This window comes from Anopheles marshallii, chromosome 2 (genome assembly GCF_943734725.1).
Source record: "Anopheles marshallii chromosome 2, idAnoMarsDA_429_01, whole genome shotgun sequence".
Classification (NCBI taxonomy): domain Eukaryota; kingdom Metazoa; phylum Arthropoda; class Insecta; order Diptera; family Culicidae; genus Anopheles; species Anopheles marshallii.
This window is the reverse complement of record NC_071326.1, coordinates 87,740,307-87,766,846: the sequence shown is the minus strand read 5'-3', so window position 1 is coordinate 87,766,846 and position 26,540 is coordinate 87,740,307. Positions and strand designations below refer to the sequence as shown.

General features: G+C 44.8%; 2 protein-coding genes across 2 annotated transcripts; one reads left to right on the top strand and one right to left on the bottom strand.

Annotated features, from left to right (window-relative positions):
* The first annotated feature begins 15,489 nt into the window (after positions 1-15,489).
* Positions 15,490-16,620, top strand: LOC128718775 (uncharacterized). The gene is made up of 3 exons (XM_053812392.1): positions 15,490-15,513; positions 15,568-15,681; positions 15,871-16,620. The coding sequence occupies exons 1-3, from the start codon at positions 15,490-15,492 to the stop codon at positions 16,618-16,620; spliced, it is 888 nt and encodes a 295-aa protein (XP_053668367.1).
* Positions 16,621-16,766: 146 nt separating this feature from the next.
* Positions 16,767-17,798, bottom strand: LOC128708851 (trypsin-like). The gene has a single exon (XM_053803832.1). It carries the CDS (start codon positions 17,796-17,798, stop codon positions 16,767-16,769), a length of 1,032 nt encoding a protein of 343 aa, XP_053659807.1.
* Between the last annotated feature and the right edge of the window lie 8,742 nt (positions 17,799-26,540).

The following is a 26,540-nucleotide window of genomic DNA, read 5'->3' as shown; positions in this document are numbered from 1 at the left end:
GCCCACAGATGAGGTAGAAATCTGTTCTTCAAACAATATCACCTACCGAACGGACCGTAAGAATTCGAACAGTTTGTTTGGGGATAAAAGGTCCTTTCTGCCACCTACGGCGCAGCTCGTTCCTTTCATGTGTATACTGCGGGACGTCAAGCGCTCCGGGATGCCTACCATTTTGCCGAAGCGAGAGTCAAAACATGTTGAAACAACAGACCGCTTTCTCGTCCGCTCTTGGGAACCAATGGAAGGAAAAATGCTCAAAAAACGACACCGAATGCGTTTATTAAGACACGACGAGAGGACCACACCAAGGGTGGTAAACGCACCGCACGTTGTGACGCTTCAGGATGCTCGGGACAAGCTGGCAAACGCCTGAAAGAAACCCGGGACCGAAAACTTCTGGCGAGAAGTCTCCTGGGTTCTCTTCTCGCTTTACGATCTGCCTTTTCTTCCTCCTTTCTGCCAGGAACTGACCGAGGCCGGTGCTGTATCGGAATCCTGCCCCGTACATATGAACGCATTTACCCACCCACATACAGCGGCGTGTTGCGCGCTTGCTGTGGAAAGATAAATGGTAGCCAAATGGCTTCGTACGCCTGTGAGAAAAAGCTGCCACAGTTGGCAGAATTTTTTTTTATGACTTAATAGTGGGCCATTTAGCTGTCAGAAGAGTGTACGTGTGTGTGTGTTTGTGTGTGGGATTTCGAATCAGATTCAAAGCCGTACAGTACTGAGATCGGTTCGTCCAAACGGTGGCAGTCTAGTGTACTGTGGGGCCCTATGGAAATTGTGCAACAGGAGTCTGATGGCAAACCCTCTGTGTGCCGTTTAAACCATAAAAGTAACCCAAAAAAAAAAACTGAGAGGAGTGCCAAGGGAAAGAAAATAAGAAAAGTTCAACATTTCGTACTAAATTGTTTGAAGGCAGTTTGTGGAAGGATCTGAAGATTTATAGGACGATAATTTTGAGCAGTTTGTGGGGTCTCTTATTTTTTCTGCGCTGCTCCTACTCTCACCCCTTCCAGTGTGATGTTCGAATTCTTCAGAGTGTTTCGAGTGGACATTTGGGGATGGTTTATAGACGGTTTTGGTTTGACTTGTTGCTGGACGAGTATATCTTCAACATCCAACACCGAACAGCCGCGTGTGCATTAACCCTCGCGCCTTGATGGAATGTGTTCCAGTTTCTAATTTTTTTACGTTTCACATATTTTTTTTACTTCAACAGTAAGCCAAAAGAGCTTTTGTGTGCGGCTCGGAATGCAACGCCCGGATGTGGATGAAGTAAACCGAGCGTTCAATACGTGCCCGGAAACCAATCAAGCGTAGAAGATTAATAAAATGGTGCGTCGGTACTCAACAACCCTGGCACGGTTGGATGGATGTCCGTTCTAGGAAAGGACCTAGGATATACCCAAAAAAAAAAAAATATGAAGGATCCTTCCACACGCCGGTCACGCTTGTTAAATCTTTTACACGCAAAAAAGGAATATCCGTCGAGTGGGAAGCATCCGTTGTAATTTTAATTAAATTTTATTGAACGGACGGTTTTTGCTCGGATCGGGAGCACCGTTGCTCAGCCAGAGTTTGAGCAAATTCATAATTTTTTAATCACCACTCATAACCCATACACACTCAAAAAAGGAAAATACCCACCCAGTGGAAACCGTTGGATGGAAGGATTAGAGTGTCGACAAGATTTACCGAACGGATCAGGTTGAGTTTTAATTCCAAAAGTTTTTGTTTCCCCGAAAGCATACGGATATGCAGTTTATTGTGCCTTCGGGCCGATAATGCTTATCAGTTGGAGCTATTATAAATTAGCTACCTTGCTTCCGGTTGGTTAATCATCCTTTTCTCGTCCAACAGAGCAATGTAAAGTCCAACAGAACAGTGTAATTAGACGAGCTGCCATCAAACAGATCACTTCATGATCACCTCATGTGAGTAATTATTAGAATTATAATTTTAAACTTTACACAGCTTATTAACATAAATTAGATAAAGATTTTGCTTTGGAACATTGCTCGTAAGAGCAAGCTTTAACAATTTGTTGCTAAAACACACAGACAAACATTATTGTCAAAGGATAGATAACTTCTTGTGTCAATCTTTCTGTCATTCCAAATAGTTGCACTTGACTGCTGAAGTTCTTCTATTTTTCCTATTTCCACACATATCATCCGATGATTTAACTGTGTGCTGTTTTGCGTTGGCTTCTTCAAAATAATCCTCCTACAGAAGTGCCCTCGGGTGGTACGAAATGGAGTTCAGAATCTTAAAGCTTTGTTTCTGATATCCTCAGTTCGGTTTCACCAAAGACCCGATTCCCGTTTGCCGATTATTAAAAAGTTTACCTATTAACCGAAGATGGTGCTCGTGACGTGACGGAATAGGGCTCGAGGATGAAATCTAAACCCCATCATTTCGGTAGATACCGGCCGATTGAAACGTTCCTCTGAAATGAATATCCGTACATGCTCGATCTCTTGGATGGATCGTGCGGCTAGATAAACGCGGAATGGGTGGAACCCTCGAGCAGAAAGATACGCGAGTGCGTGTTTCTCGGTTGGAATGGGGGTTTAAATTTGGGATACGCGTGAGTCGGGAGAGGAATAGAAAATAATAATTAATTTGGATTCATTTTGATTATAATTAGTAAGGAAAACAAGGCCGTAGAAGGTGTCCAGCTTTTTTTTATGCTTCATATCTGACGCTGAATGTTTGGCTTGAGGATCGCGCGTGACCGTACGAGAGAGTATGTGTTTCGGTCCAATTCTACCAATTTCTCTGGGACGCTTCTGAGCCAAAGTCAATCTTGGTGGAGGCCCATTTTTTCGCCTGCTTAGCTGAAGAGCTCCATAATCCGTCTTGATCACGTACCGAGAGGGGGGCCAAACGTCCCGAAAAGCTTCCAGCAGCAAGCAGGTCGAGGCGGTCGAGTAAAGCCTTCGTTTCGAGTGGGGGAGAAACCGCAGGCAATTAAACGAAGATATTATGCTTAATCATACTTTTAACAATTTGTTATCTCTTTGCCTTCCAGCGGTAAGAGCGAATGGGAGCCGCCACTTCATATAACTCACCTGATGCACGGTTGCTTTGCGACCCAGGCTCTCCTGCCCCGCGGGTCAGGACAGGTAGACCTACACAAACCCACTCTCCCAGCAAGTGCTGGAAAGTGCTGATAGATCTGCGTCATCTTCATCATCTCATCGTCGTCGGACGGCGGCTTCATCCCCTGCGCGGTCGACCAACCACGAGTCGAGCCTCTGTCTTTCATCTTCCAGTGAACAAAAAACAAAACCTTCACGCCCGGAGCACGACCACCTGAAGGTCCCCGGGGCGCTCAGGCTACCCCATCCCGGAGGAAAGGTTCTTTTGCCCCCCCTCCCTTCGGCCTTTTATCTTCTGATTAATTAAAGTATGCCGATCAATTTGTTATACAAGCAATTTCGTAGCCTAATCGCTTTGGGAAAAAGCAACGGGGCAATCGATCGATTCGGTTCAAACGGTTTTTCTGTCCGGCCGGGGCACTATTTAGCCTTTTTGCCTCTTCTTTATTTATGTACACTGTGCAACACAGTGTCTTTTCCTCTCCATCCGAGCGTTGCATTGTCTTTTGCTGCTTGCTAACCTTTTAAACCAGCCGTTCAATGAGGTTGTGTATTTATCGGAGCTGTTTGTGCTTAACTCTTTCGCTCGAGAAATGGAACCCAATTTCCTCCTAGGTCGTTGGATGAGAAAAAAAAGAAAGAAGGGCATTTTGCTTTCCTCCGACGTCTGCCAGGTTCATGTTTCAAGGTGCAGCAACGCTGAGGGTTGACCATAAATTGTGATGTGACCGTGACGACTTTACTATGATTATTGGTTCGAAATGCGTTAAAGCTTTGTGTGGCCTAATACGTTTAGTGTTCAATTTTGATTGACGGAATTAACAAACAATAAGGGAAGAGATTTAGAGCACTCTTCATACGCATTTTATATTTCCATGTTATCTGAAGGCGTTTAATTTCATTTTGTGTATTGAACACTCCGCAGACTCGTTAATTGGAAATTGTAAATAAATTAATCAAACTCACACAAAAAGTCATTTATTTATTCAAGAATCTGATCATTATGTCTTTTAACATCTTTTATTCTGATTTCCAATAAAGCTCATCGGATCTTCTTCCAAAAAAAAGTATCATTTTCATGGTGCGTTAATTATAATTCCACTTTTACTCCTGAGTCATTGAGTTGATGATAGTTGGTCTAACAAAAAGAAAAACATATTTCCATAGGTAGTTTTTTCGTGTCAATAAGGCACCCCAAAGAACCCTTTTTATCTTTAATAAGGGCCACCTTCGGTATGAAAACAACCCAATATTATTCCTATCGCCCAAAACACCCAAGTGTGAGGTTCAAACTTGAGTTTTAAGATCTTTGCAGGTTACTTCCCTTCCGCTTCGGTGTACGTTTTTCCCTTCACATTCGCACAACCGTACCAGCAGCCTCTTTCTGATTGATGCCGCAGGTGCAGCACGTGAGTTTGGCCGGGCAGTGGAGATTACCTTAGCTTGCCTGCCGTTAGCATGCCCTCGGTTCGGATTGTGGATCCGTTTTAAATGTTTGTTGTTTTATTTCTCATTTCGGTGCGCAGCTCCATAAGCTTCTACCTGAAGCTGCCGCCTTTTACAGTCATCGTAAAAATGGCCCGCACGTACGGCCACAAATCTTGCGTACCTATGCCCTTTTCCAGTTTGCTCCGTATGCTGCTTAGCATAGAACACATCCGCGCAGCGATGCCGGCCCGGGAATGGGTCAAGAAAAGGTAATAAACAGCTTTTCAATTTTGCGCCACACAACATCCACCCGTGATGTGCCGGAGGATTCCACTGGTGCTGATGGTTGGTCTGGATAGGTATGTCCTTTTCGTCCTGCGTAAGAATGAGAGCATCACGTCCTTTGCCGACGAAAATGTAATCCATTTCTCATGGTAAATGTCACGATTATAAAAGTCAACGTGAAGCTAGGGCTTTTCCGAGTTACTTCAGTACTTTATTACTACAGCTGTCCAATGTGGCTGGTATTACGGTGACAGGAAGAAAGTTACTGTACTACTCGCGAACTGTAGGTGTTTTTATGGCTTCGAGGCGGGTAATGGCAAGACAAATTATAATCGATTTGATGGATACGCATCATGAAGATGCTCCTGCTCGGTTTGAGTTGTAAATGCCGGAATGAAGAAAAATCTTTTCCCAAACAACCTTTTAGGACGAAAGCAAACAGTCTTTGTCCCTTTTTTTAAGTACGTCCTAGATAAGAAACCTTCGAAAAAGTGCAAACCTCTCCCGAACCGGCTTATCCCACCTCTGTCACCTTCAATCCACCCGCGGGCAAGGGATTAAGGATGAAAAATTGTATTAGAAAATTTCATTCATCACAGTTTTTGTGTTTTGTCTAGCAAACAAATTAGATGCGACAAGTTTCCCTTGCATTACACCCGTCTGCCATAGGCTTTGTTTGAAAGGACACTAAAGTGGAGTGTTTGCTTTTGTTGGCTGTCCCATTTTCCAACCACTAATCGACAGCTTGGGGATGAATTGAATTAAATCCCGGCGGATGATAAGATCAAATCTCATCTGTGGGGGTTTTCCGACGAGGAAGGTTTTGATCCGGATTTAATGCTGGAAGGATTAGAAGTTTAAATAGAGGCTGCCGATAAGAAAAAAAAACTTGGAGCTCTTTTTTCCTTATCAGAAGTAAATAAAGCAGCAAGAAAGTGTGCTTCCGTTGGTTGATTGACGACCGATGCCAAGAGAAACATTAATTATTTAATTTATTTTGATGAAATATTCCATTTCTCTCGGATAAGGATCGGCTTCAATGTCTCGAAAGGCAAGTTGAATGAATTCATTAATGGAGAGATTTGTCAGTGTCACTGTATTTGCGCCACTCTTACTCACTTTATTCTAAGCTCCAAACGTATTGTGCGTTTGAATTTCAACTCCATTTGGGGTCCTTTCGGGTGCAGCAAAAACCAAACTGCCTGAAATTGAAGTAATAGAGCAATAAATTCGGATGCTTTTACGGTACGGTTTTGGTTTAGCAACATCTTGAAAACATCATAAAACGGCATGCGATCTCTGTTTGGGTACGGTTTGTTGAGACAGCTGAACAGCGTGCATTTGGGATGTCTTCATTTGGTTCGGGTTGACCTGATGCCAAAAGCCTTCAACGCTCAAGGTCAGCATAAAAATCCAAGTGTGGTCCAGCAAGCTTCTTGTATATGAGCAGCATGCAATGAGGCTGTGAATGAAGATTTGTTTCAGTGGCAGAAAATATGCTTGCAATGAGTTTTAAAGCTCAAAGTGCAATGATGCAAATGAAAAATTCCAGTCTTCTTCTTGCCTTTCTTGAATTTTATAATGAATATATTTGTTATTCAAGTTATTTTTGCCAAGTGAAGTAATTTGGGTTAATCTTTTCTGAGTGAATATTATCGTGCATTTTGATTTGAAATGTTTGCAGTGCGAAAATGCATCTGTTTTGACTTTCCTTTTTGTTTTTTTGAACGAGTGTTTGTTAGACGGAAGAAAATTCTTCAGAACACAAAGATGCCGAACGAAAGATTACCTTTTCTTCACGATAACAAGTTCAAGCTGTTTCGCATGAAATGAAGAACAGTAACGGCGGCGAAAGGTTAGCTCCATTTTTGACCTTCAAATGTCAAATAAACAAAGAATAAATAAGAAGGAATCCACGCCGAGTAGATGCAACCGTCTCCAGCGAACCCATTAAAACGATCTGAAAAAGAAAAGGGTTTACCTGCGAGAAGTCCGTGGTGGTGCTCGATAAATTATCATTAAAGCAGCTGCTGCACCACCAAAAACGGAGGATCGGTCAATGATGGATCATATAATCGGTTTGTATAGGACGGAAGAGAGACAAATAAAACAGTGCAAGTTCGCTGGTGCAGTGAAATGTCACAACGGTTCTCCAGGAAAGGTGGCCTTCCCGTTGTCTCCCTGGAAGGATCCGCTTAAGGACACAGGGGGTGTGTGTGTGCATTTATTTACGGCAACCAAAGGAAAGCGAGCGTGCACCTTGTCGTGATGGTCTCGATATTTTTCTAGACGATGGCAAACCGTCTCGGGAATCGGTGTCGTTCATATTTATATAAAATATTGAAAGATTTTCTTCACTTCCAACGCACCACGGCCTGCACCTTCCCGCAACCCGCCGCAATCGGAACAAAATGGAAGGAAAATAACGAGCAAATGATCTTATGATGTATTTTATTGCTTACTTCTTGATTCCTTCGATTCCTGAGAATGGACCGAAAATCTTTTCTCTTTCTCGTTTTTTTTCCATCCCTTATTTCTGCGTCAGACGATGGCAGCGTGGCAACCTCATGGATGCGGACAGTGATGGACGTCAGCCCACGCTTGAAGCTGCGGCATATTACGTGCTGGAAACTCTTTCACCCAGGCCGCACACGCCGGGATTATAAGTGACAACCGGAACACAATGCCCTGCCCTGGTCGGCGGGAGCGAGAGCAACTCGCTGTATAATATTGTTGTTTATGGGTGTCGCCACACTGCGCTGGGAAAGAGTCTTAGGCACGGTGAAAAGTCCGCCACGTTGGGACAAAGCTGCCCCCGACCCCGAACTAATGGCACGAAGCATAAGGATAAGAAGTAAGTGTTTCGTCTCCTGTTTGTGTGTCCCGGTGCTCAAGGGAGCAAAAGGATTTGCTTTATTCGAACGGACCAGAGACATCAGCCTATGTCAAGTTTTGGTTTCGTCCTGTCTTCCCTTTACAAAAGGAATTGTGAGCCCATTCGATATCGAAATTAATAACCACTGGAGAACGAGTCACTGTTGCGCTGCGTGTTTAGTATTATTTCCTTCTTAACCACTGCCACGGTCAACGAACCAATTTATGACAATATTTGTTTTACTTTACTACCCAAAGCAAATGACGTACAGAAGTGGTACACTCTTCACAGCAAGTATGAAAAGAGGTTATAAAGTTTGCAAATCTAAGATAAGACGACAGTGAGAACAGAAGAAAGGCTAATAAAATGTAGTAGTTGATGATAAGATTTTTATTTACAGAATCGGCGAGATAAAAATTGGACTTTAAGGGTGACTTTCTTGCTTCCGTTTATTTTTATTATGAGTTTTTTTTTGGGGTGGTAATCCTTTTTTCTCTGTTTCATGTGGAAAGTTTGATATTGTTATTTTTTTCTCTTATTAATACTTTTTTGTTCACTATTTGTTTTTCTTTGTTTTGTTCATCAGCTTTCATTATCATCGTTAATATTATGCATTGTACTTATATATTTCTAAGAAATGCTTTTGTTGCTTAAACATTTCCTACATTTCTGCGATTATATGCACTTTTTGTGTGTTTTCACTATTTTCTCATTTTATTTTATCATTTATCCCTTTTATTCCCTATTTATTTTATCATTTTTTCCCTTTGTTATTTTCATATTGAACATAGCTTCGAAATTGTTTAAAAACCTTCCTGACTGAACGGATCTGCGAAGAACAACACATTTCAAAGTGTTTTGTTTAAAATTTAATTACAGCAAACAAAAACAGCTTGAAAAATAATAATTTACTCTACATTTGCTAGACCCACCTTTGGGCTCACAAAACAGCAGCAAAAAGAAGTTGTTAAAAACAGGTAGATTTGGCAGGAAAAATCTCAAAATTACCACAGTCCAATGCAACATCACCTTCAGGTTGTTCAATTTCACAGCAATTCTCGCTTGGCTTCCGTGTGGCAATGATTCCTTTCGCGCTGCCCATTGTAAAACACCCGCCGGTGCCGAAGAACCCGGATGGCGCAAAAGAAAGGAAATGCTTTGCTCCTTTTAGCCTCAGACAATTGCTCAAAACAAAAGAGGCACACATTCCACCGGGGTAGCCCGAAAATGGGTAACGGAGAATGCAGTTTTGTTTCGTTGCCAGCGGTGCAGCGCACGTTCATCCGTGCCCGTGCGACGGAATGACAGAAGCAAAAGCTATCCGGACGACCGCACTGCAGGTAGCAGCGTCATAATTGCACATTTTATGCTTCTTTCCTCTGCTTCAGCAAAGGGATTTGTCCGTAGAGGGATGAAAAAACGTGAATTTCCCCTGCGTGTCAGCCATGGAGGGGAAATATGTTGCATCGCCATCAGCTTCATTGAAGCAACATTTTTCTCCTCGGGCTTACCATACAAACAAACCATAAAGCCTAACAGACACAGAGGGGAAGATGAATGTTTGGATGAACACTATTTTGATGGTTCATTCGAAGGGGAAATCATTTGAGCACAATTCTCTCGTTCGAACGGTTGGTTTTTTAAGTAAAATAAAATACTTTTAAAGAGATTATTATTGTTTTTACACTGTTTAAAACTATTCCATTGTATCGTGTATCGGTTCATTTGTTAATTTAAAATTAAATCATTAGTTTTGACAAATATTTCCTATAACGAATGTGATTCATGTTCTGTTCATGCTCGTTGCCCAAACGTGGTGGTAATTTTTACTCTTCGACTATCAAAAGATAAATAAAATCGGTCTTTATTTTGCGCTTATTTATTAAATTAACATAAATACACGCAATACCATTGTGGTAACCCAAAGTAAAGTGCATCTCAAAATAACTCATCTCCGGCCCATGATTACGCTCTGGCGGAATTCTCCGAACCCGGGGGTGCCCTTTTGCATTGCTGGAGAGAGGAATTATGCTGAGAGCGTTGTGCCGCGTTCGCACAGTTAACTTCGATTACATTGCATTCCTTTCATCTGGCCCCGGACAACATGTGGCTCTTCATTCATCTCCACCACACTATCAACCCTGGGTAGAATCAACATCCAAACTCTCTCTCTCTCTCACTCCCTCTCACGCTCGCGCTTGTTCCGTGTTTTTCTCTGCGTATCGTTGCTCTGCCAGAGAAAACTTCGTCGTACCGGAACTCGCGCACCCGCCCTTTTCCCCCCTCCCCCCCGCCGGATGCACCCGCTGTTTGTGCCAGCAAGGACCCTTTTCGCGGCGCTGAGCCATAAGGGCTAGCCGGCCCGAAGAAAATCCTGCCGCCAGAAGGGTGCGCGGTTTCGGTAGGTGAGCGACACGGGCGAGATAGGCAAAAGGTGGGTTAGGGAAGTTTTTCCCGAATCACCCGCCCCTCGGGTTGCGGGAAAAACACGACGAGCCCGAGTTCTATAAGGGTGGCGATTTTACACCGAGCAAAATAGGGAAAATTTAGTAACGTCGTGGCTTCGGTGGAAAACAGATCGTAAAGCGGAGTTGTGCTTTGTGCGTCGAACACTGGCGTGTTCGTGTACGTGCGTGCGTGCGTCCGTGCGTCCCGTGCCCGAGTCGTATTATCCACACAGTGTTTTTGCCCGTGTGAGCCCTTCGGTGCGGTGTTTTGGTTTGCGTGTGTACGTGCGTGTACGCGGGTGTTTGTGCGGTTGAAACAAAGGTGAATTTTCGTCATATGTTTGAGCAGTGCATTTACTGGTCGGGTGGAAGTAATTATTCGGCCTGATTTTAAAGCGAGGCTTTGCACCTGCCGAAAACCCCCCGCACGACTTCAACAGGAGTCAAGTGTTGTTTATTAACTTAACCATTCGTTCGATGAAATGTAAACTATCAGTCCCATCGTGAGGATATCGTCCATGGCCCATGGAGTAAATAGAAATGTAAACCTGCCAAGCCTGCAACTGCTCCGTACAGCATCCCGCTTTAAATGCTTCCCATGACAACTTTAACCAGTGAGTTGCGCGAATGAAACGGAACGCTTTACGTTGTTTCCCCGTCGTGTACGTTTCGGGTCTGGCTTTAGTGGCCGCTGTCTGGCTTTATGATCGCTTACACGACTCCTTTTTTCTTATGCTTACGCAAAGCAGCGTAGTGAAGACCTCTACTTACAGCGACCAAGTAAACAAAATGGAAAATTAAAAAAAAAGGATATAAAAAAGAGAGAGTGAGAGAGAAAAAAGAATCTCGCCGAAAGGGATTTTCCGAACAGTGCACAGTGAAATTGCGATTTTAGGTTCTTCCCTTCCGATTTTCCACCGTTTTTTTGTATTATTTTGTAACCCGAATGAAGACTTTAAAATTACACTTTTCCCGGGAAAAAATGGGTAAAAACTGGACGCGCGCTCACAATGCAAAATGAAGGACGTGAAAAATAACGCGCCTTTTTTTTCGCTCAACGTGTAACGTCCGCTGTAACTTTGTCATCCCGGCGAAAAACAGCAGGGAAAACAGCGAAGGATGAAAATGCTCATAAATTTTCCCATCACCAACACAAGCTACCGCGTGCTGCTGCTTTTATTGTTTTGCTATTATTGTGTTTGTGTGCTTTGTTTTCGCATTTTTCCGTATTGGATTTGGTTTTCTGTTCGGGGAAAATGGGGCTGTGCGGGGGTTGAGCGAGGCAACCTTTTGCTGCTAGTGCTTAAAGATAGAACGACCTATTTTCTTGCCGGGTAGGGAAATTTTGTTCCAGGACAGTCTAGCTGGAAATGTGGCACTAGGCTTAGAACTGTTTCCCCTTTTTTCCCGCATTGGGAAAACCAACCGTTTGGACAATAACAAAAATCGGGTAGTGAGAGTAGGACTTTCGCTTTATTTTTTTCTTTCGTGCCAGTGATAACACTCAAGGTTTTATATTTGTTTCTTGTGCTTTTACTTTTGCAGGCATAGAATACACAAAATTGGTGCAGAGAGATTACTCTCCTGCAAGTGTTTGCTAAAATGAAGCGTGGTCCACAGTGTTATTGAGTGAAACCGAACACCTGCCAGCCACGTGATCCGTGAGCAATGCTGGTGTGAAGCGTGTGAATGAGGCGGTTTTCTTCCGCTCTACTATGAAGGTAGCAAGCTGAATGGTGCTGAAATACGGTATAAGGTGAATTTGTGGTGAAAAAAGGAATTAAAAAGTTCTAGTGTTAGGCTTCAACTATTGCCCCAAGAAATTAAATTAAACCGTACCAAGGGCAGTGTAATACGAGACGAAATCCTTCATCTTCATTCCTGCGGAACGGGAAAGCTGTTTTGACAGGGTTGGTTTTTGAATAAGCGTCACCATAGAACAACTCATCTGCAAGCAAGCCGGTGCAGATCAAAACGATCGTTCGCGTAGAAGCTGTTGTAACGTCAAAGTGAGTCCCTTAATGTTCTTTTCCACCACACAATTTAGACCAAAAATCGAACTTCATCGATACATTACTGGCACCTGTTTTCTTCACATTCTACAACCCACGCACACATGTACAAAGAGATGGAAAAACTTTCTAATTATTCGAATAAATAAAACGTATTTGCTTTGCTCCTGCCTTCCCCGGGTGGTCGTCGGCTTGCCCGTTCCGGTAGCAATGCAAACTTTGGCGGGTCTCTCCCCGAAGGTGTACCGCACCCGGCAACAACCCGGGGCGAGTAGAAATCCACACCAAAGGTAGTCAATTAGTGAAGTAGTTGTTAGCTGAAACATGAGTTTGCACAGCACACCGGACCGGATGGATTAGGATGTTTGGTGCACAAATTGGGCAACCTCGCACTGGTGTACTCGTGTACGTGGTGGGATTTGGTGGAGAATTCTTTGTTTGTTACGGGTTTGTTTAGAAGAAAGGTGTAACAAATCGGGTGTAGGCGATGGTCATGGGTTGGTGCATGGCGCTCAATATAGTTTCGTTACTTTGGGTGATATACTGACATGTGCTTTGGATGATTGTTTTATAAGCAGTTAGCTATTTTTTCATCTTTTAACTAGGTTTGTAATGTAGAGAACTGGTGATAATTTATTCTTCTGTTCTATATTAGTGTATCAGGGTGTCTATGGTAGTTCTTGGAACTATAAGCTCTTTACGACAATGTCTAGTCGTACGATTATTATACAAATTATTCAAGTCTCGGCATATTGGCATGATAGTCAGAAATGAGGTACTAAACAAAGATTACTTATTTATGGCTGTTTAGATTGGTAACATATGACTGATCTTAATCTGATCCCTAATGTCACTTAAATCCAGGGTTGTTTAATGCCATTTGAACGATGTGATCTACATACGTAAAGTTATTAGCAGGATAGATTTAGCTGCTATATCTCTATTGGTCTCTTCGATTAATTGTTCTTTTCAATAGTTAAAAAAAATCCATTCTCTTTCTTTACCTCATGTTGGTACAATTGCTTATCTGATTAAATCCTGCTTAAAAAATCCTAAAAAAACTGTCATAGATACACAGCTCGCTAACTTTCGTCCGGTTGTTCAGGATGTACTTGGAGTGAGGATAACTTTAAAGCAAATTTTAATTACGAGCTTTGATCATAAAATCAACACTTTTCGAACCGAGAAACCTGCCGGGATGTTCATCACCCTCCTCTATCTCGGAATCTTTTTTTTTTCGTGGATACGTAGGAGGCCAATTCTTGAGCTGGAGGAAGCTGTAGTGAAAGGGCGTAGGGTAGAGAACTTTTTAAATTCCACCGTTTGCACCACAGCAACTTAGAAACCCCGAGCCGCCCGACGAAGCAAACCGGTTCCACTGATACCGATCGGTTTTGGGGATGTTGCTGTTCTTGCTGGTTGGTTTATTTGAACATGCCGCCCATATGAGCGGTGTCTCCGCTTCTACTGACGTTGCGCATTCTGTCTTTCGTTTTGTTTTGCTTTTTTGTGGAAGTTATGATGTTTGGAATTTATTTACGAGTAGGCCTTTATTTCTGTTTATACAATCACGGTACCGAGCGTTTCCATCAATCCTCGATCCTTATATTTATCTTGCCGCGCGTACGCACACACAACACTTCGACGGCCGAGAGTGTTATGATGGCATTTATGTTTCGTTTCCTTCGGGGTGTTTTACAGTACTTTGTTGTTTTTTTTGTGTTGTTGTTTGGTTTAATGTTTTCTTCTGCTCTCTGGTGAACCCCAGCATCAACCCCTGGTGTTATGGACGAGCTTCACCTTTTGCCACCCGCTCGAGTTTGGGTGGAGTTCGGCGAAAGGTAAAAGTTTCACTTTCATGAACCGAAACCGAATCGAACGAGTGTTGGTAAAAGGATTGGTGTGAGCACCAGTGAGAAGGGATGCTAAAGAAAGTGGTAACTTCCTCTCGTTTCCTTCTTTTATTTATCATTTTTAATTACTTCAAGTTTTTCTCCACCACCGCCACCACCACTACGGGCACTATCCCAACGTATCGAAGCACTGCTTCACAGAGCAGTTGGCCGTTTCACAGAGCAAAGTTTCGCGTGCAAAAGAAATGAAGCTTTTCCCCGATGCTTATGCCTTTTGTGAGTGTGTGTGTATTTTTGCCTTTGTTTCACGCCAAGGAAAGGCCAAAGAAAAGAGGAATGTTTTTACATCCTCTTAACGGGTTCTTGTCCACGGGGAAGTTGCGTCATTTTCAGCTATTTAGCACTCGGGGTCGCCCGAAGAACTCTGCGCAGCGCACAGGGAAAAGTTGTTGGAACCTCGTTGTGCACAATAAAAATTCCATCCACGGGTCTGTGTCCCTTCGATGGAATGGTCGTTAGTGTGCGAACGAAAAGCAGGCACACGCTCTAGTGTCCAAAGGGATGGCCCGGTAACTTTGTAGCAGCAAAAAAAAAAATAGTGCAGCTAAAAGTAAAGCCAAGAATCCTCAGTAAGTAGGTGCAATAAAGAGGATGGGAAAAAAATAGTAGCAAAAAAAACCGTCCACGGGCTCGGAATGCAATATTAGTTGGTGATCGGGTTTGAAATCAGCTTTCCCGCCAACTCTTGTCCCTTCAAAAAGAGGTTAAAAAAGATGAAATAAAACTTAACCTCCGGTAGGGAAATGTGCGAAGATATCATCCATCTTTTCTTTCTTGCTCCAGGGAAAACTTTTCCTTTCTACACCAGCAGCAGATGGGTGGATGTAAACGGCGCCGAGTATTTTTTTTTCTTACAGGATGTTTTTTTTCTCCTTTCAAAGTCTCGTTGCTTTCCTCGAGACGAACAGGATCTTATATCGATCGGGAGTTTGTCCCTGGGAAAACATTCCTTACCGTCCAGTCGGTAAAGGTGCATTCGGTGCAGTGAACAATGTCCGGCACGAGAAAAATCTCAAGGTGATTATGCAGATCTTGGGCATTTGAGAGATCTTGGACATCTTGGTTTTTGTGAACATTGCGTATAATATTTGTGCTCCATTTCATCATTCAGTCGTCACTCCATATGGGAAGCTAAAAAAAGACACATGAGTCATATTAAAAGGTGTTGCGAATATTAAGTTCACGTGCTTAAAACACTCACCCGATCTTTGTCCACAACTTACCTTAGTCATCTCGAATCGTGCCACTTCTTCTTTTCTCTTCTATGCGTTCCATTCAAAAACAATAGTAATCTCGTCGCAACCACCTCCGAACACCTTAAGACCTGCCGATAGCCGATGGGAAGCCAAAAATAAAACAGAGCATGTTGTTTGTGCCGGCTTCTTAAAATCACGGTCGCGATTTGATAGCGATAATGAAATGACGCACCCGTACTGGTCGGAGGTTTTGAGTTCGATGATAACAGAAACGCGTTAACAGGTGATCGATACTCGATAGCAGTTAGTAGGTGAGAAGAATATGGCTAACATGCACGGGTCCCGGTGGCCAACCCTCGTACTGGTGGCTGTTTTGGGTGGTGTTGCGTGTGAGACGTTTCGTTTTCCAGAATTTGTAAGTTACACGGGAAAAGAGTGTGAAGATCTTATCGAAAGTCATTAGGTGATGTAATTTTGCTGTGAATTATATCTAGCATTAGTTCTGGAAATATTTCCTAAAAGAACTGGCTGTTAATTGAACAAAGAAACGTTAGGTCTAACGCTTATCACATCGTTTCCTGTTCGTTTCCTTTTAATCGCTAAGGTTGCTATTGAAGAGGGTGTTCATGGTGCGGCTTGTGGAGGTTGGATCATTGATAAGATGCTCCGACCACATGTGCTCACAACGGACGCTTGCGTACGGCGAGGTCATCGTAGTTTGCGGCAAATTCTGGTACGCTATGGCAGTTCTGAGGTGACGGGACGCACATCCAGTCTTGCTGTCGATCGGATGCTGGCACAGCAGCCAGGACAGGAGCAGCTAGTTGTGCTCAGCACGTTCGGTAGAGTGCGTAGAAACCCCACATCACAAGCTCCAGATGAGCAGGCGCAACGACACAATGGTACATCATTGCTTTGCTGGCACCGAGCGGAGCCGGGAGGAACTCTGCACAAAACGTTACTTCTGGTAGAACCCGGACAGCACCATTCTGTGAAAGAATTGATCAACACATTACACTGCGGTGGTCTCGGCGTGTACAATCTGGAAGGAGCGATGGTGCTAGAAAACCTAACCCCCTACGCTATGCTAACTCTGCAGCCGGATGCGTACGCCCCCTGTGGCACCTCGGTTACCATGCTAGAATTGCGTAACGTTACCAGCCCGAGAAATCTGGCAACAATGATTGATTCCCAGTTGGCAGAGCCCGCACCCGATAGTAGTTTTACCTTTACGGAACCGAACTCCGCGTTCGGATACATCGTGTACGTTATCTTTATGGGCTACTGTATACTGTACACCTTGCTGTACTTTATCTTTGGCCTAATGCGAACACACCCAAGCACTGATCTGTGAGCGAATAAATGCGGTGATGAAAACATTAAACCACGCGGGTGTTCGATTTTGGTTTTGTTTGCTGCACTCACTGCAGCTGATGTTGTGCATTTATTGGACTTCTTTGCGTTTTACGGACACATTACTGATACTGATACTGTGGGGATTTAGTTGAGGAAGAGGGCAGATACGATCGCTACCATGATGGTCGCTAGGGAGAGGGTGATGCTGCTGGCGTCACCACCGCCACCTCCTACACCCGGCATCGGAGTAGGGCCGGCGACCGGTGTATCCGTGCGTACAAACTGCTGCTGTATCCAGTGGTGATAGAATCGGATCTGGGTGTGCACCGTGTACGTGTTGTTCGTTCCACAGCCGAACCCGAACGAGATCACACCGGTTAGCAGATCGTTGCAGTACAGACCGCCACCACGGTTCGCTGCGCAGATTCCGTGCGTGTTGACCGTAAGCTCTGTGCAGGCCATCGAATCGCGCAGCATCCCTTGGTGTTGGGCGGTACAGGTAGCCCGAGACCCGTACACAACATTCAGCACCTGGAGTGGTACGTTCTGTGCAGTGGGCAACCAATTCCAGCCAAGGACTTGGCAAACGTCCGCATCACGCACGATCCGGTGGTTCAGTTCGGCCGGTGCCATGTTCGGTGTGGCCACCTGCGGGAACACGATGTTGTTCGTCAGCCTCAGCACGGCAATGTCGTGCTCGAACGACCACGGGTTGTACTGCGGATGGGGGAAGATCCGGTTGACGGCAAGGGCCGGTGCATTCTGGTCCACCACCAGCACGCCGGCACGCACCGTCACTTGGTTGGCGGCGATCAGGTTGTTGTTCGCATCCAGCACACAACCGGCCGCAGTGAGTATGTGGTTCTGGTTCAGGATCGATCCACCGCAGAACGTCGTCGTACCGATCTGTATGGCGACCTGGGCCGGGTACGCACCGGCGATTGCCGGTCCACCACCGACCAGGAAGGGAGTTACCTCATGCGGGTCGTACTCCTTCTCCACGACGAAGCTATCGGCACCTTCATCGGTCGGGAAGGAATTTGCTGCACTCTTCTGCACTCGCATCACGTCATCCTGTTCCCGTTCGACCAGCAACCCACTGTCCAAAGATTGTCCATCGCTAAACAGCACCAAACAACCGAGCAGAATGCTAATTACACGCACTTTTCTATCCATTGTGTGTCTTCACAGGGAAACCTATCACTGAGCTGTAGTGCACCACCGACTCCGGTGGAACGTTAAAACATAACTAACTGCGCCACAGTTAGTGCGGCTCATTAACACTCTGGATAAACAGACATCAGTTACTATCTCGATCGCCCGAGGGATTTGTGGGATTAACGGTGAACCATTGACCGTTGCGGAAGAACGATAAGCAGAGGTTCGATAAATGCGACCACTGTTGAGTATCAGCTAACGTTGATTTAGTGAGAATTTCGATAAGAAGCGTCTGTGAGCCAGTCGTTTAGATATAATGTTTTTTTATCTCTTGCGCGTATTTAACACATACATCTTAAATCAATGAATTTGGCTTTTTCCAACCTGAGTGCTAGGGGTGTTATAATGGGAAAAAGTTTTAGTTTGCTTGACAGTGAGTCCAGAAACGAAAACTAGGCTACCGAAAACTAGGCCACCCTCTACAGTGTTGACAGGATGCCAAAAATGTCTGTACCGTCTAGCCTTACTGGGAGTTCCGTGGAGTTGAAACGAGACACACGAACTCACACACACACGGTGGAGATGTGTGCGAAATCTTGATAATTAATTTCCGTACCGCCGCACGAAGTCTGCGTCACACGGCGCCCGCTAAGCATAATTCATCCCGTGCTCCTCTCCGAAAGCGAAGGAAAGGCAAGGCTTTTGCTTCATCGGCTGCGGTTGAGCGGCAGCTTGAAAGCAGGTCGGCAACATTTCGGCTGCAATTCCGGATTGCAATTTGGTTGGCCATTTTAGGGCTGGTTGTGGTTTTTTGGGCGGGCAGGGGAGAGCTGTATGTCTGTCTGGAGCTGAGGTCCATCGTGGGCGTAGTAGACGCCGTGCTGTTTGTCATGGACAAAATGTTAGAAGGTTAACGCAATGCTATGACTAGCGGGGACTTTAAGATGGAGAAGATAATTGATGGAATTGTTGGAGTATGGTGTCTCCAATGCTTCGTTGTTTTACCCACCGTTCTGAAAGTCGTAGATCATATCCCTCCGGTGGTGAGGACTAATAAGACATTTATTCTTGGATATATTTTAAAACTTGGTAAAAGTTGAATTAATGTTCGTACAGAAAATTGCAACACTCACACCACTCGCCATTATTTTCTCCAAAAAGGAGGAAGATACGTGTTGCCCACTTGCTTCAAGCGAATTCAAACTTTTCCAATCCCCTTTCCAATAATCTCATTGTGGCAATGTGCGCTCCTTTTCGGACTTGGAGCGGTGGACGATCTGAAGCTAACCTTTGTTTATGACACGGCGCGGTTAACCGAGAGCTCATTCCGTTCCCGTTTGCCTTTTCCCACTGGCCGTTTCAAGTTTAAGAACTTTGCGAAAGGGCACAGTCGCAGGCCGAGTTCGCTCGTCTGCTCGTCCTTTCCCTGATGGGGGGGTTAAGCAGGTCACATATGGTACCAATGGCGAGCTAATACGGCCACTGTCAGAAACAATTGGGCGTGTACGCGTCGTCACAGATGGAAATTGGAAACTACGGCCAGTAAACGGAGACCCAGCCCCGGTCTGAAGACGTAATTTTGTAATTTGAAATGACACTTTAATGGGAAGGAGTGTTCGTGTTCGTGTGGGGTTCCCTGCTCCGGCCAGCGGAAAAGAGCGGGAAAAACGTAGTTCAAGTACGTCTAATGGTCCGGTTTCGAAAATACTAGGTAATGCTGGGAAAAAAGGGTCACCATGAAGCGCAAAAAAAAACGGTTGGTTTTCCTTTCTTCAGAGAGGGGGCAAACGATCGGGACAAAATCTTGCTACCTGCTATGTCAACCCCTTTGCGGTGGCGCTTATTCTAGCAAGTGGGCTGTGTCGCATCCTGCACAGTGTGGTATCTGCGTGCCCTGTCTCCCCGTGGTGGTGGAGATTCCTGGTAAAAGTGTAAGCCGGTGTGCTCTAGGAATGTTGGCCCGGTTATTGCATGCCGAAGATACCGTTCGCCGTGTTTAGGAATTAATGCGGACTCCCTCGTGTACCTTTTGGAAATTGCCGACTCCCTGCCCCAGTACCGAACAAGGTTGATTGGATAATAAATTTCAGGCATTTTCCAAAACACTCCACGCCACGCAGCCCTGGTCCATTAATGACTCAACACTGTCATAAATTTGGGCATGGGTCTTGTGGAGTGTTTGGAATTTTTGAGCGCATTAGGCAGAGAGTTCGTTTGTTGGAGGCTTCAGCTTTAGAGTTGAAGTTTTGTTGCTTCTTTTGGGGAAGTTTACTGTGCGCGTAACGCACCGGAGAGCTTATGCACGTCAGGTATACCCTATCCCTGGTTTATTAGGGTGAAATTAGCCCCGTAAGCTTTCTCCTTCTGGCACCCTGACGTCTGAGCAGCTCTTTAACACGAAACTGATTTTTCTAGTCCTAATCAAACACTCAATTCGCGAATTCGCGAGAATTAGGACAGGGTAGTGAGCGAACGATGCCACAGCCCAACGTTCCATGTTTAATTAACGAGAATGCAAAATATTTCTCGCATCCCTGTCGGACACTGGTGTGTTGTGTGCTTGCGCTTTTGCAGATCGGCCGTCGTGACCCCCAGCCGTGCGGCTTCGGATCCATCGGAACAAGCTGTGACAGATTTAGAGGGGAATGATTACCGACAAAAACCACAACCGCCCGAAGGTCTAGCTGATCTCTTATCGGTTATGATTACGCACCCTGGACAGGCGAGAGCGGTTCCAATCGTAATCTGACGACCTTTTGCCACAAATTAATATGATATGTTTTAATTAAATGTAAAGGAACGTTCCACCGTGGGCAGCAGACTGTTGATTAGTGTAAACATTGGAATTTATCGCTCTATTCGGGCATGCCGGTTTCGGTTCGTTCGGTTATCGGGCAAATAATTTAACCGATAGCCAGCCCCAGAGAAGGTTGTCCACATCTTGTAAGAGTGATTCGCCTCCAGGGGGACACGGAGTGGAACGAAACCTAAGGCAGCAAAAGGGTGGCTGTAATAAATAAACTATTTTAATGGTACAGTGGTAGCAGTACCGTGTACAAACGGAGCTTGGAAACGTATGCACACTTATCAAACCACCCGGCGGGATGTGATGGGATTATAAATTCACCGATTAAAAAAGCAAAACAAATACCCCGCGACGATGACGGGATGCTATAAATTTGGATCATATCTGCGTCTCGAAACAGGCTTCAATTTAGTTGCATAAATCGGTAGCTAATACCGAGACAGCACGGATGAAACGCATCGTAAAGCAAACCATTTAATTTGCCGTCTCCACCATTTGGCGTCCATTTTTGTCCGTTGCCACTGTGGTGACGTGTAATTCTGTGTCGAAAGGCGATCGATCAAACATGTAGAATTGGGTGGAGAAGAGAGCGAAAAAAAAGGTTCCCACATTTTCAAAACTAACTAGAATTAGTTTATAAAAAAAAAAATTACCAAAAACTTGCAATCTGACATGGCCTACTGGTTGGCGTTTCGAAAATGGTGGACCCGCTGACAGCTGCGGATTAGAGATCGCTCGTTTTCCCAGTGCGCCATTTTTGCACACATCGGGAAAAATGTCCCCGGTGCTGATCAGGATTCGGTGCCATCAGCGAGATGATGCAGACATTTATGAATAATAATGCCCGCACAGCTGGACGAGTGCGAGCGAGTACCCCGAGACCGACCCCCAATGACGGCCAACCGTGTGTGTGCACCTGCGTGGGAGCTCGGGGTTTTTTTTTATTTATATTTATACGTTTCCCTTTATCGTCGGGACAGGATCACCATCTAGCCGACAGATCGTGAATTCATGTTTTAGAAGACCGACCGACCCACAGCATTTTCGCTGTTGTGTGCTGATTTTTTTTTTTGTCGGTAACCCTTAGTGTGTGTGTGTTTGGTGGTACACAATGTTAGATGGGGAAGGAAAATAAATAAAATCGAATCGACCGAAGGGAATCGCGAATTCTGGGACACGCCAGGTGTGGAGGTAGATCTGCCATAACTGCAGATGAAGCGTTGCATTTTTCATGCATTCTGACACCTTTTGCCACGACAAGTAGCGGCCACCATGAAAGCGGCAGTTTTTTTTTATGTCCAACCACACCACAACACAACGTACGGTGCTCTGGTCTAACTCTCGCTGACCTCCCGGGGGTGCTACGGTAGCAGGAAAAGCAGCACTATCGGTAATAACTTTAGACACCGAAAAAAGGGAAAACGAGCAAAAGTAAAACCCAATCGTGCACCCAACTAATCATCCCTACGAGGCACTCGTGCTCGTACACGGAGCGGCAAAGGCGCAATATTTCGCTCACAGGCACTTGCAAAACGGAACCCCACAACGGTAAACTTTGTTCCGCGACAGGGTCACAAGTGAACTTTTCAGCGTTTTAATTGAAATTCATATCTCATATGTTCATTACGTCGTCCGGGCCCTGGTTGCCCCGTTGGCAATTTCATTTCACCGGCGTTGCCGGGACACGCGCGAAAGTGTTAACCTGTAGTACGCGGGAGAAGAAAAAAAAAGGGAGAAGGTCACATGTCCAATATGTACAGCATAATTACGATTCGTCACCTTTCTTTTTTTTGTAGCCGGCTGTAAAATCTGCACCGTTCCAATGGGCGAAAGTAATTCCTGGCGTACGCGGCAACGTTCTATTTCAACGCGGTGTTTTTGCTTCGGGAGCCGTAGATGAAATAGACCGCGAGTGTGTCCACCATGTGTGGATACATTGTATCTGTTTTTCTATTCCCCCCCCCCCCCCCCCCCCCCCCCTCCATTCCTTGTCCATGTTGGGGTTGCTTTTATGATTGTTTTTCGCTGCACTTCTTTCGCTGCCCCACTCACCAAAGCCCAGCGCACGCCATCACTGCTGTCGTGGGGGTTGTGCACCGGTAGCATAAATCAACTGAAATACGATTGCGTTAATGTTTCCTCTGTCCCTCGGTTCGGATCCTCCAGCACACCGAGTTCCGTGCCCTTTCTTTTTCGTCCGTTCCGCTACCGGGGACAAAGCGCACACACATACACATATGATGGCAATTATTATTTATGGGGTGCCATTTTTTACTTCCCTTTCACCGAAGAGCGTGTACGGAAGGCTCCCGCTTTTTTTTTTGTTGCCTCCAGTTTTAGGGATGCCACCAAAAACCAAATCGAACGTGAATCAGTCCACCATGCTCCATCGCCCAACAACCCGCCGATCCACGCGTTCACCACATCCGCGTAATGGTGATGAGCTTTCAGGCAGTCGCATCCGTCTTCATATAAAAATGGCAGAAACACGCGCGCACACCGGCGGCTTGTGCGTGAGGGTGTGTATTTTTTTGTTTGTTTGTTGGCCGTTGGTTCGCCGTTGCCATTTTGCAGGGATGAGATGAAATTGTCATGAATGTTCGACCGGGGTCGCGGAAAAATGGAATCCAATTTTTGGCGTGCGAAAATCAAGCACCATAAAAGCCGGGTCCGGGCGTATGTGAAGCCGTTTTCCGTTGATTAAACGTGTCCGTTTCATTCAGTGCGGGAAGCCGTCCCATCCCTTTCCCTATCCGCTCCTGCTGCAGCGATTGCTGTGGCCATCAATACGGGTGAAAGATTAATTCACCTTCCAATTTCATTCACAGGTTGCACATTCTTTGTTGGCTGTGAAATGAAAACAAATTAGTTTAGAGTATTACTTTCTGTTCCATTTTTTTATTCCTTTATATCGTCTCGCACTCACATTCGGTTGACTTGATGGTAGGGAATAGAGTTATAATTCATGCCGCCATCCACGTGACTCCACGGTACGCAACGTTGCTTCAGTACACGTTTCATTGCATTCTAGAGAAAGTTTCCACCGTCTGATTTGCTTGTTTCGTTTCGATTTGTTTGGCACCATAAATTTTCACCATTTTCCTCAACGCTTCCCCATCTTTGGCTCTCCGTGGCTCTTCCTACCTTACAACCTTTACTGGCGGTTGAAAAAATCATTCCAAGCCAGTGCCTTTGCGTTGACAAAAATCAGTGAAAATTAATCAAAGCCACTGTATTGCAACGCCACGTATTGCCGCCGCACGATAGTTGCGGCTCATTAATATTAAGTTCAAAGTCATTGAAATTCAATCTATATTTCGTGTCGCCTAACGAGAGGGAAGGCTTTTTTTTCGCTTCTCTTGTTGTCTTTACGTACACAAAACACACGCTCATGTTTCATGCGTTTATGCTTGTTACAACTGTCCCGACCCCGTCACCCACTGGACGTACCTCCCCTTTTATGACGCATTGTACCACGGTTCGCATTGAGGTGCATTTGGGACTGGGTGTCTCTGCCTGTGGGATAATTATTATTTATGTGCATGTAGATACAAAACATTTGATGGCGTCTTTCAATTCCGGCAGCCACCAACTAGAGACCACGCCTTTTGATGAGCTGCAAGGGATAGAACGGGCACACTGGTTCCTGGTGAATGTGAGGTTAAAATTGACGTACCAAAAGCAACAACATTTCAAACACGATTCAGCATCGCATAGACCCTAAAGTAAAATGACGAATGGGGCGTCAAAGGTTGCCGGTGCGCGGGTCTCCGATGCAGAGGACGCATCGAAGCGCGAAAAAGGGCTCCTCTAGGCACGCGGAACCCCCCACAGTCGAAACACATTAAAATGTTAATTACTTGTGGAACCGCGCGCAAATAGATCGTCGCATCGCTCTTAACTCAGCGGACAGCGTTGGAGAATTGGACCCGGAAAGCTCAAACTTTCTGACCGTATTTCGCGTCGCCTTCTCTGCTGACTTCCACGTGCCAAACAATGTGGGGCATAGTAAATTAAATGAATAAAACAAAGGGAAACAGCAACAGAAAACGGAACCATGGACCCCTAGAATCGAACAAAAAACACACGAAAACATTACAAGATGGATAGATAGCAGCCTTCCGTGGTTCGTGCTGGATTGGGTCTCATCCGTGGCCGGAACTGAAACCGAGAAGGGGGTTTTTCTCTCATTTTGGGGTGCTTTGTTTTAGCACCCCCCACCCAACAAAAAAAAAACACGCTTCTGTCACTCCCCGTGTAAATGAAACGTTCCCATTGGAAGGGATGTGTGTACTATTGGACAAAACCTCATTCCGTTTGGCTCGTCTTTATTTGGTGTACGGATGTCTGAACTGTTTTGTTTTCCATCAACCTTCTGCACAGAAATGCGTTTTCGGTGTAAATGATCCGGTGGCACGATAGAACTGGGTTTGGTGTGTGTGTGTTTTTTTTATGCTTTATTTGTCTGGTAAACCATGGCGAGCCTACAGGACGAGTAAAAGGGCCCCAATGGACGAATAAATTAGTTACCACCACCACGGTCGATGGAGGTCGGCAAAAAAGCGTAACAAAAAAAAAAGCAAGAGCAAGTTGGAAGACTTAGTGAACAGAATAATACACAAAAGCATTCCAACATGGAGGAAATGAAACATAAAATGGTTGATGTTCTAGGTCGGGGGATGTCTACTTTTCACAGGGAAAGTTACACCACGTTGTGCGTTCGCGACGGTACAACAGCTGGAAAACACTTGCGCACATTGAGTAGTCAAAATTTGAAATTAAGTGAAAAAAAACGACTCAAATTCAACCACATGATGCATGTTTTCCGACACCCTCCTGGAAGGGCACAGTGAAGAATGCTTTATGTGTGTGTGCGTTGTGCGGTTTTAATAAAAAAAAGGGAAACATTCATTTGCCACTCACTAATGTGAATCATAAATTGAATCGCACATCGTTCGGTGGTGCATTCGCAGTGGGAGAACAGTTTGGACCATGAACAGATGATGGAAATGTTTGAGAGGTATCGTTGCCACACATTTTTACTACACGAAACGCTACGGAAATTTGGACGAAATTGTAATTAATAAATAAATAGATATTGCGATGCGTACATTAACCTTTCATCTAGGGGTTTGTTTTATTATGAAATAATGACAAATGTCCCTGAGACTATAGTACTATAGATTTCACAGGCTAATAATTCTGTAGGTTTTCGTCAAATTTTTCCAGGCTGGCATGCAGGGTGTTTTTTGTTGCAGAAATAGGTGATAGGGACATTTGATAACTTGGAGAAAATGTTTCTATCGCCACTGGTTACAGATATCAATACCTCTCCAGCGTCTACAGTTAATGTACTGTTTCCAAAGAAAGTTCATTCCATCAAAGGAATACTAGCTATAAAATAAATTGAGTTCTTGCAAATGAGAATGAGCTCATGGACCACTATACCACTCGTCTCTTAGCTACAACTCGACATCTTATCACTTTAATTGAGGAATCTTCGGTGATCCAAATTTGTATCGTCTCGGAACTGCATCCTCAGTTTTTTCCAGAACCCAACACATTTGGATGGCAGGAATCCGATGGGGGCACACTGACAAACAAAACAAACAAACGTCTGAGGTCCCTCCGACATTCAGATCAGAGGGCCTCGCTTATTGAAGTCATACCATCAAGGTATTCTAGGAACAATCCCTGGACTGTCAACGACCATTATCTGGGGAAAACTCGACTCGTGATGCATTAAACTCTATTCCCAACACTGAGTTACGCCGATTTGCCACCAACAGGAGATAGAATGCCTTGGAGTTAAACTACATCTACCAGCATATTTGAAGTTACTATAAGCTGGCTCATGTAACTCAGCCGATGATGGCAAAAACTTCTAGTAAGATAAACGATAAATCGTGAACTACTTGAAAAAGGCAAAAGCAAAAGAGTTCACCCAAAACTCT